The sequence below is a fragment of the Cyanistes caeruleus genome, unplaced genomic scaffold (genome assembly GCF_971803275.1).
Source record: "Cyanistes caeruleus unplaced genomic scaffold, bCyaCae1.hap1.1 HAP1_SUPER_30, whole genome shotgun sequence".
Classification (NCBI taxonomy): domain Eukaryota; kingdom Metazoa; phylum Chordata; class Aves; order Passeriformes; family Paridae; genus Cyanistes; species Cyanistes caeruleus.
The window spans coordinates 3,507,979-3,518,517 of NW_028256295.1; the positions used below are offsets into that span (position 1 = coordinate 3,507,979).

Genomic DNA, 10,539 nt, shown 5'->3' on the forward strand with positions numbered 1-10,539 from the left:
GGGTTTTGAGAAGATTTTTGAAATTTTGTGTGATTTTGTGGAATGGTGTGGGATTTTTCTTAGATTATTGTGGGATATTCAGGGGATTTTTTGAGATTATTCTGGAATTTGGCAGGGTTTTCAGAAAATTTATGTAATTGTGTGGTATTTTTTTCTGGAATGTTGTTGGATTTTGAGGAGACATGAAGAATTTTGAGGTATTTTCTCAGATTTTGTGGAAATGCATGGGGATTTTGTAGGATGTTTCTGGAATTTGGTGGGGTTTTGAGAAGAATTCTGCAATTTTGTGGGATTTTGTGGGGACTTGAAGAATTTTGTGGGATTTTTCATAGATGTTGTGGAAATTTGTGGCGATTTCGTGGGATGTGGCAGTGTCATGGAGTTACTTTACCTTTAAGGGAGTTGGAGTTGCTGGGAAGTGCTTGGAGTCTTTTCTCCTGACCAATTATCGGTCATTGCTGAGAATTGACAGCAGTTTAGGCCATTGAAAAGTGGGATCAACTTGTGAACCCTACCTTAAAATGTAAAAGCAGAGCTCTCTGGGTGCTCTTTGTTTTCTGGCTGTGAAGGGTGGCTGAGCTCCAAGCCTCCCGTCCCTGCCCAGGCCATGCGGCCGGGCGGGGATGGGGCCGGGCCTGCCCCGTCTCCCGGCCGGGAGATGGGGGGGCCTGGGGAAGGTTTTCTCCGGGCCGGGCCGAGCCGATCTCTGGCTCGGCTGCAGGTTTTGCTGTAACTAATTCACTAGAAACTGCCCACTGAAGAAAGAGAGAAGCCCTGGACTTGCAGCGGGTTGGAGCAGAGACTACACGCTCCAGAGCAGCCATGAGGAACTTTCCATCGCAGACGGCTCCAGCTCCTGTTCGGCAGAGATCCCCAAACCATCTACAAAAGCCTGGGCAAGATTTTAACTCTTTCATTACCCAGATGAGACTTGCGGATTAATCTTTTTATCCAGAGAGAGAGAGAGAGATCAACATGAAAAGAGACTTTATAAACTATCAGTGACAAGAAAGAAAAGAAGCTTCAAGAAAGGTAGAGAATTAAGAAGATGCTTTAATTAAGCTGAAATATCTCCCTGTTAAAACTATGGAGATGGACAATGAAGTCTTGAAAAGAACTCCTTTAATTCATGATATAGGATCTAGAGAGGAATAGTGTTCAAAGTGTAAATTTGAGTAAAGAGTAATTATAGTATAGTGAAGTACTGGGAGATTAAAAGCCTTGAGAGGCCATGAAAAAACTGTTGAGAGATTTGAAGCCTTGAGAGGCAATGAGAAAACTGTTTTCTGGTGAAGCTCACAGAAACAGATGAAGAAGACTTTTTTTTTGCCTTTGAATAACTTATCCTTAAAAATGCTATCTCTAGACTCATGGCCCATACACACTTCAGAGTGATGTGAAAATGGGAGGAGTGAACTCTAATAATAGCAGCTCTGAGCAGCTAACATTAGGGCAATAGAAAACTATAACAAAAATAGTTTTCTTGTGAGAAATTCCATAAATTAACAGGAAGAAACTTCTGATTCTCTATAAAGACTGGTGAAAAGACTAGCAAGAATTGAGACTGTTTTAACCAACAAAGTTCCAGAGTTTTTGTCTCTGTTGTCATGTGAACAAGGGAATAGTGGGTAGATAGGGGATAGAAAGGTTTTTCTGGAAGTTTATTCTGGTGTTCTTATTATTGTGGTTTGTCAATAAACTTTTTTTTTTTTTTCCCCTTTTAAGTTGTATGCCTGTTTTGCTCTTGTTCTAATCCATATCTCACAGCAAGAAGTAAGTAATTTTCTTAGCTAGTGGTTTAAAACCACGACATTGTGTGACATCACTGAGTGGGATGTGACACCACAGGTGGCTGTGTGACATCACAGGGGCAGTATGAGGTCACTGGGGAGGTCACTCCACCCCAACTCCCCCTCACAGCTTCCCCCAGAGAACTCCAAAGCTGCTTGTACAGCAGCCTGTCTGCACAGAAACACTTGCAGGGCTCTCTGCATTTCCCTTCCCTCACTCTTGCCTCACTCACACACCTCCCAACAACCCACTTGGTGCTTTCAGCTGCAAGGAGTTCAAAGCTTGTCTGTCCTTCAGCAGCTGCTCTAATTCTGCCTTCAGCCAACTCTGGGGTTGTGTTTATTGTAGAACTCCCTGTGTGTCTGAAACATTCCTTGTGTGGTTCTGCCTTGGGGAAGGGGAACCTCCTTGGTGGCACCTTGGGCTTGGCACACACTTGAGGAGGGTGTCTGTTTTCCATGGGGAAACTCAGCAGTTTTAGATTGCTAAAATCAAAGAAGGAAAACCCCTCTTTGCCTGAGTGCAGCCAGTTCTGTGAGCAAAGCAGGTCCCAGGGGAGTGAGGAGAGACAGGATGGGGCTGGGGAATGTGGAGCAAGGCTGTCCCCACTGGGTCAGACCTCAAGACACAGCTTCTCTGACCTGGCCAGACCTCCTTAGGAGAGACCCTGGATCAATATCCATCACTGAATGCTGCAATCACCTCTGCTCTAAAGAGAACAGGAAAAAAAAAAGACACCTTTAAAATAGGAACAGATATTTCTTAGAAGCTCTTTGAACTATTTCTCCATAAGTATTGTAGGAAACTTTCCTAAGAACTGCACCAGACCAGAGGGAAATCAAGGCACAGCCATGGTTTGTTAGGATTTGCTTGATCCTAATGAGCCCCGTGGTGCATTTGGAGCTGAGCCCTTGAACCTCAGGGCCTGAGAGGAGATCGCACAAACCTTTCCAGGAGCCCAAGTCAGAGGAAACACCCAAAGTGTCTCCAAGCATTAATGGGTCCCACTGAGGTCCATCCCCAACACAGGCTCCTCATGGACTCCTTGGAGGAGAGAACTGGAGGCCAGGATTGCACAAAAACCTCCCAGAGACTCAGTGTGGGAAGGAGAATCCAAAGTAGCTGAAAAAGCCCTGAGTATCTCAAAGTATTGATGAGCCCCACTGAGTGTCAATGCAAAGCTCCCAAGGGACTCGTTAAAGCAGATAATTGGGGCCATGACTGCACAAACTTCTCAGAGACTCAGGGTGGGAAGAAAAAAGGAAAGTGCCTTAAGAACCTGAAGTACCTTGAAGCATTAATGAGCCCCACTGAGTGTTGTTGCTGACAAAGGCTCTCAAGGGACTAATTACAGCAGATAATTGGAGGCCAGGATTGCACAAAGCTCTCAGAGACTCCAAAGCAAAAGCCAAAGTCCTTTGAAAAAGCTGCAGTCCCTGTGAGCATGAAGGAGCCCCCAGGGCCATTCCTGAGCAAGGCTCCCCAGGGACTCCTTCCAGCAGATCCGTGAGGCCACTGGCATGTGGGCTAGGGGGGATGCTGAGGGCAGGCCAAGGGGGTGACAGTGGCCAGCCTTGCTGGGGCTGTGCCAGGAGGCCCCAGGGCCTCAGGACAAGGTGTCTCCTCACAGCCCTTGCTGGCACAGCATTGGCTGCTGTGGCCCAGGGCACCAAGCCTTGGCTTCTCTTTGTCCCCAGCTGTCATCAGTGCCTCCAGTTCTCTGCTCTGCCTGGGGCCTGGGGACACTTTCTCAGTCCCATCCCTCAGTGGGACCCATTAAAAGTGAAAGAAACTTTGGAGTTGGATTCTAACTTGGAGTTCTTGAGAGCTTTCTTCCCCTCCCTGTCAGGGACTGATGTTCAGGGCCTCAGCACAAAGCCCCAAGAGGCTCATTAAAGTCCTGCTGCTGTGTCTGTGCTGCTGAGCTGGGCCGGGCTCCTGGCACAGAGGCAGCTCCTGGAAACCAAGAAGAGCTTCAAAAGCACATTTCTCTTGCTGAGCAGCTCTTCTGGCAGCCCAGCAGGGCTGGGGCACTGCCTGCAGCCACCCTGGGCACAGCCCAGAGGCACAGAGAGCTTCAATCAGTCAGGGCTGGGAAGGTGCTGAGAAGTGCCTGGGGCAGAATCCCTGCCAGCCCTTGGCACAGGAAGCCTCTGGCTGCAGGACAATGCAGCTGCAGCTCCTGGAGGCATCTCCTAAAGCTGGAACATCCCAGTGCCTACAGACTCTGTGAGTACAGCTCTGAGTATTTCTGGTGGAGGGAAGGTGAATGCTCCTGAAGCTCTGACCTGCTGATGGTTTCTGATCTGTCATGGAATATTTCCAAGGCAAGGATTTTGATAAAAATGAGGAAGTTTCCTAAGACTTTGTATTCAGTTTCCTACTATTGCAGAATGGCAGGGAGGAGGAGGATAAATATTAAATTATTTTATAATAATTTATTATTATTGTTTCTTTTTATTTCTTAATTTTAAAATATTAAAGGTATTCTGAATTATAAAGGTAATACAAATTTTGACAAGTCCCTGAGACACTTTTAGTGATCAGTAGGTTCACAGGAGATTGCTAATGTGCTTTCAGCCATTCTGCCCATGGACTACACCAAGTAAATTATACAGGGGCTGCATAAAAGGGAAGTTTGTGCTTTTTTAATCTAGTGCTCTGGGTTGCCTGGATGGGAAATTGCACATTGATATTCAGCTCTCATTTCATTTCTCTATTCAACCTCTTGTGACAGGTTGCAATAAATTAAAAAAAGAAAATTCTCAGATCTTAACCAGGCAGTGACAGAAATCAGCACAGGGCCCCTTCCAGGCAGCATCAGTGTCGCTTTTCCTGCCTCCTCAGGGTTGCTCTGCCATTGCCATCAGAGCCTGCAGAGCCAGAGCTGCCCCTGGGCAGTGCCCTGAGCTGGGAGGGCTCTGCAGGGCAGAGCTGAGCCCCCAGGGCTGGGCTGGATTTGGGCAGTGCTGGCAGGGCCCAGCCCTGGGCACAGGGCAGCAGCTGCTGGCAGGGACAGCTCCAGGCAGCAGAGCCCTGGGCAGGCAGTGGGGGGAAAGTGGCACCAAGCTGTGCTGGGATGTTTAAAGTCTTTTCCCAACCTAACTATTCCATGATTACTTTTATACAGATCCCCATGCCAAGACACAGCAAATGTCTCAATGCAAATACCTGAGGGTGACTGTCCTGCACTGGTGCTGCCTGGCAGGGGCTGGGCAGGGCTGGGCAAGGAAAGGCTTTTCCTCAGGGCCTGGCTCTCTCTCCTTGCCTTGCCCAGGTGCTCATGGCATTGCTGACAGCTCTCTGGGAATGGCAGCTCCAGCTGCAGGGCAGGCCCAGCCCTTGGGCTCCTCCTGTGCAGGCTGGGCACAGCAATGGGATGTCCCAGCTCCCTCTGCCCCAGGAGCTCTGGGCAGGGCAGGCTGGGAGGCTGGGAATGACCCGACTCTCCTCCAGCAGTGCCATGGACAGGACCCTTGGTGTGTCCTTGGGATGCCACCCAAGCTGTGAGCTGTCTCCAAGGGGACACTGGGGACAGGAGTGTCCTTGGCCAGGAGTGGGGCTGAGACTCTGAGAAAGGCTGAACCAGTTTGCTTTGCTGTGGGTTCCTCTTCTCTCAGCTGTGTCAGGATTTCCAGGGAAACACAGTGCCTGCCCTCGATCTCAGAAAGGGCATCTGGGGACAGATGGAGTGACAGAGCAGCTCCCCTGACCCTTCACTGAGTTACAGCCAATGCTCCGGCATTGCACATTTCTCTCTGATCTCTCTGGGCACACCCAAACCCTCTCAAACTGCCTTTGGCCATCACCATTCCTGAGCCCTGGGACAGGAGATGCTGCCAAGCTCCTCTGCCTCAGGAGGAGTTTGGGATGATGCAGTCCAACCCCAGGACTGGCCCCTGACCCCGTTCCCATGACCCCACTGCTGCAGAGCAGAGCTGACTCCTCACTGTCCATGGGCAGAGCCCCTGCTCATCACAGCAATGGGGCCAGATCCCAGCAGAGCTCCAGGCACGGGGCTGAAGGAAGGGCTCTGAGAAAAGGAAAATTGGAGCAGGGCTGGGAGAAGGGAGTTGGACATTGCTCAGCAAAGTCTCTCCTGACTTGTCACTTTCTCCTCCTTCAACAGAACTCCATGGCCAGAGTGAAGAAATGTCCAACAGCAGCTCCATCAGCCACTTCCTCCTGCTGGCATTGGCAGACACGCGGCAGCTGCAGCTCCTGCACTTCTGCCTCTTCCTGGGCATCTCCCTGGCTGCCCTCCTGGGCAACGGCCTCATCATCAGCGCCGTAGCCTGCAGCCACCACCTGCACAGCCCCATGTTCTTCTTCCTGCTCAACCTGGCCCTCACTGACCTGGGCTCCATCTGCACCACTGTGCCCAAAGCCATGCACAATTCCCTCTGGGACACCAGACACATCTCCTACACAGGATGTGAGGCACAAGTATTTTTCTTTCTGTTCTTCATCTCAGCAGAGCTTTCCCTCCTGACCATCATGTGCTACGACCGCTACGTGTCCATCTGCAAACCCCTGCACTACGGGACCCTCCTGGGCAGCAGAGCTTGTGCCCACATGGCAGCAGCTGCCTGGGCCAGTGCCTTTCTCTATTCACTGCTGCACACAGCCAATACATTTTCCCTGCCCTTGTGCCATGGCAATGCCCTGGGCCAGTTCTTCTGTGAAATCCCACACATCCTCAAACTGTCCTGTTCACATTCAAACCTCAGGGAACTTGGGCTCATTGTAGTCAGTGTCTGTTTGGTACTTGGCTGTTTTGTGTTCATTGTTTTCTCCTATGTGCAGATCTTCAGGGCTGTGCTGAGGATCCCCTCTGAGCAGGGACGGCACAAAGCTTTTTCCACCTGCCTCCCTCACCTGGCTGTGGTCTCCCTGTTCATCAGCACTGGTACATTTGCCTACCTGAAGCCCCCCTCCATCTCCTCCCCATCCCTGGATCTGGCATTGTCAGTTCTGTACTCAGTGGTGCCTCCAGCCCTGAACCCCCTCATCTACAGCCTGAGGAACCAGGAGCTCAAGGCTGCAGTGTGGACACTGATGACTGGATCATTTCAGAAACATTAAACTGTTGGCCACTTTCTGCAAATCACTTGTAATAAAAGTAATCTTTGATACTTATTGTTGGTTTCATTTTGGAGGTTCTTTTTCTTTGTTTTACTTTTCAATATTGTCCACAAAGAAATGTCATTGTTTGTGCCATTTCTCATTTTGTTTCTCTTCACCTTCCCTGTGGGCACACACTATGTCAATAAGGAGCTGAGGTCTTGGTGGCTTTAAAGGAACTAAAGGATCTCCCAGCAAAGTTTTCTGCAGAGATGCCCCTTTTGTTCCCTTCTCTGGAGCTGCAGCAGCAGTGTCTGTGTGCAGAGCTGGGGGCAGATCAGTGCTGGCACAGCAGCTGTGGCCAGGAGCAGCAGCACTTGGTGTTGCCAGTGCTGCTCCCGTGCCACTGCCCCGCTGCCCTCCTGGCCCTGGTGTTGCTGCAGGGCCTGAGCGCTCTCGGGGCCGGGCACAGCCCTGGGGGTGGCAGTGCCGGGGCTGCAGCAGGGACAGGCCATGGGCACTGCTGGGGCAGCGCTGACGCCTCAGGGCAGGGCCTGGGGGCTCCAGGCTCCTTGCCCAGGCTCTCTCAAGAACACGGCCAGGCCAAAGCTCAGCACAGAAAACCCCCGTGAGCAGCCCCAGGCTGGCCGTGGGCAGGCTGGGGGCAAACAGCATGGCCGGGGCTCTGCAAGGTCCCTGGGGGAGACGGGAAGGAGCAGCAGAGCAGGGGCTGATCCATCCCCACTGCGCTGGACACCCCAGGGCAGCGTCCCAGAGCGTCCTCATGGAGCTGCCAACAACATCCCCCCTGTGCAGCCCTGGCCTCTCCCCCAGCTCAGAGAGGTGCCGCATCCTTGCAGGCACAGACACGGCAGCACTGGCTCAGGAGCCCCTGTTTGCACTGCCCAGAGCAGGCGTCAGCACCCCCATGGTGCTGCTGTGGGGAGATGAACCAGAGGGAGCACAAATGCCATCAGCCCCTGGGGCCAGGCAGGGCTGGGGGACGGGAGGGAAAGCACTCAGGTTTGTCGTGGCCTCTGGAGTCACACAGAAAGTTTATTCCCATGAGCTGTGAGTTTCCTGTGCCACTGCAGACGTTGTTGCTCAGGACCAGGAAATCCCAACCCTCTGAATCACACCTGGGATCGAGATTAGTGGAACTGCTGGAATGACAAGGACTGGAATGCTGGTGGAAAAGCCTGCACTAATTTAATTAACCCAATTTCCTGATGGAAAATAATACAGGAATTTCCTTTCTGGAATTGGAAAAGCAAGGAAACGGTTTTTTAGGAGGTGTCATAGGCACTCCCAGACTGGGCGTCTCCCTAACCCATCCTTTCTGGATTGAGGAATGGAAGTTCCTGGGATGAGCCAGGATTAACAAACCTCTCCCTCAGGTGTGTGTTCCAGGATTTTCCCAGGTTTTCCCAGCTCAGGTGAGTCATGTGCAGCATTCCAAAGGGATGGAGCTGTTAAGTGGGAAATCTATGATTTTCCCAGATTTTTTCCCATTTTTTCCCAGCCCAGGTGAGTTGTGTGCAGCATTCCAAAAGGATTTGTTAAAACCAGGAAGGATTTTGTTCCCCGTGGGTATAAAACTGTCTCCAAAACCCTCCCAGAAAGGCCAAATCCTGATTTTAGCATCTTTTTCCACCTCCACTGGGTGAACCAAAACTGCTGGGTGTGGTGTCACCCACTGGCTGGTCCTTGGGGAAATCTTCTCCTCACTCCCCGGATGGTCCTAGGAGGGTCCCGGTGTCCCCTTGGATAGCTCTTGCTAAAACGCGATGGGGTTTCCTCAGGGAAGTGACAGACCCGAGAGCGACTTGCTTTCTGCAGCTGGTGCTGCAGGAGACGCTTCTCCAGGGAACCAGGGAACCAGGGAACCGCTGGCAGAGCTCCCTGTTGGGCCCCACCTGTCGCGGCGAGCGGAGGTGGTCAGGGTGCCGCGACCTTCCCAGGGAAGCGTCTCCTGTGGCACTTCCCCTGGGCGCACAGGCACGCTTGCCTTGCCCCCGTGATTCAGCTGCGAGTCCTTCAAAGGGCTTTTGGAATGGCCACTGTTCCTCGGGTGCTGCCGAAGAAAAGAGACGGGAGGCACCGTGTGGGGTTCCAAGGAGGTCTTTATTCTTCTCTCCTGAAGGGTCCCAGAGACAACAACTGGCCCGGGCTCAGTGAGAGCAGGGATTATATGGGAAAAGCAGGGGGTGGGGTGGAGCAACAGGGACAATGGTCTGAGGAGTCAGGGGTGGAACAAGGGGGAAGGGCCAACAGAGTAAAAATAATATGCATACAGGGGGAAAGACATGTTGGGAACCACTTAACGTGTGGCTGTAAAAATGACAGCTCCCCATCGAGGCCTTTAGCCTCTGGGGGAGAGCGGTCACTGAAAGCCTCCTATGGGCTTTTCCTCCAGGGGAGAGTGGCTACAGCATTGGCTGCTTCCTCGGCCCCCACAGTTCCCAGTATCCAGTTAACATCGCACAGTTCTTGGCATCATTCGGGCCCAACAAAGGGTTTACAATAAGAAACAACTGGTCCACTGTACCCTGTAAGGCTCCACTAGCAATTTCTCCCTGCACATGTGCTCTGACCATCTTCATCACCAACTCCTTATCTGTTTTCCTTAGCGCTGTCATCATGAAATCACCTCAGTCTGGGTCTCGGTTCTTGACTATTAACTCCAATCTTTTTGCCACTTTGCTAGGGTTTTCTCTATAATTATGAACTTCTTCCTGCCAGTTATTCAGGTCACCAGTAGAAAAGGGGATCTTCACCCACACAGCTTCTCCTGTGGGACCCACTGCTTGCCTTAAGGGGGTGACTAAAGGCAAAGCTTTCTTGGTTTTATTCCTTGTAAATGTTGTCACTGGCATCCTCACACTTGTCCCCTCACCAGGATTATTCACCTCATTCTCACTTTCATTTAATTGAGGGAGAGGACTGGTTGCTTGAGGGGGAAGGTAGCGCTGGCCTGGAATAACTCGGCTGTGAGTCTTGGACATCTATAACAGTGTCTTCCTCGTGCTTTTTTGCCAGTTTCAAACATCTTTGCCCTAAACTACATGCTGAACAACATCTCTTTATTTTCCACCTGTTATCTCTTTCCAAAGGAAGGACCAAAGTCTCCTGGGGGTCTAAATCAAAGCCATATTCTTTGTGCCACTCAGGTTTATTCTTCAGGGTAAAAAAATGTGTCTGCACATATCACTTGGTCTCATTTGTCTTCTTTTCTTAAAAATAACATCAACTGTAACAGTGGATGATCATTTAAAGTTCCATTAGGCAGTCCATTTTCACCACTTTCTAATTTTTACCAAGCCTACCGTTGGTTACAGTATTTAATCAGATCACTTTGCTTCAAAAAATGACCCTCTGGGATTCCTCCCAAGTCTTTCTAATGTGCTAAAATACATTCTAGTGGACACTTCGTGCCTTGGCCCAGATGTTCCTTGTCTGTGTCACACCTGTGAATTTAGAATGGCCACCAGCCGGGACATGTCCCAAGGAGGCCGTGCCAGATTCTGTGACGGGCCCCGTGCCCTTCCTGCTGCGGCTGCGTCGGCAGCCCTGGGGGCTCCTTCTGCTGCCCTGAGCCTGCAGAGCAGGGCAGCGTTTGCTGATGGTTTGAGGCGTTCCTAAAGATCCTGTCGGGCTGTCTTAGACACTTTGGGCAAGGGATTC

General features: G+C 51.0%; 3 protein-coding genes across 3 annotated transcripts in view; 2 read left to right on the top strand and 1 right to left on the bottom strand.

Moving 5' to 3' along the window:
- Positions 1–10,539, bottom strand: part of LOC111945726 (uncharacterized) — a 555,958-nt gene that overhangs the window by 520,058 nt on the left and 25,361 nt on the right. Inside the window, exon 2 of the mRNA XM_086874769.1 lies at positions 9,740–9,746. Coding sequence (XP_086730895.1) covers positions 9,740–9,746 — 7 coding nt within the window. The remainder of the gene's footprint in view (positions 1–9,739; positions 9,747–10,539) is intronic.
- Positions 1–10,539, top strand: part of LOC147645325 (uncharacterized) — a 141,538-nt gene that overhangs the window by 30,867 nt on the left and 100,132 nt on the right. The window lies entirely within an intron of this gene.
- Positions 5,606–6,876, top strand: LOC147645327 (olfactory receptor 14A16-like). Its single transcript, XM_086874876.1, has one exon. It carries the CDS (start codon positions 5,944–5,946, stop codon positions 6,874–6,876), a length of 933 nt encoding a protein of 310 aa, XP_086731002.1. The 5' UTR covers positions 5,606–5,943.

Excerpts from the sequence above, each read along its gene's own strand:
- LOC147645327 (XM_086874876.1), top strand. The coding sequence starts at position 5,944 with ATGTCCAACAGCAGCTCCATCAGCCACTTCCTCCTGCTGGCATTGGCA.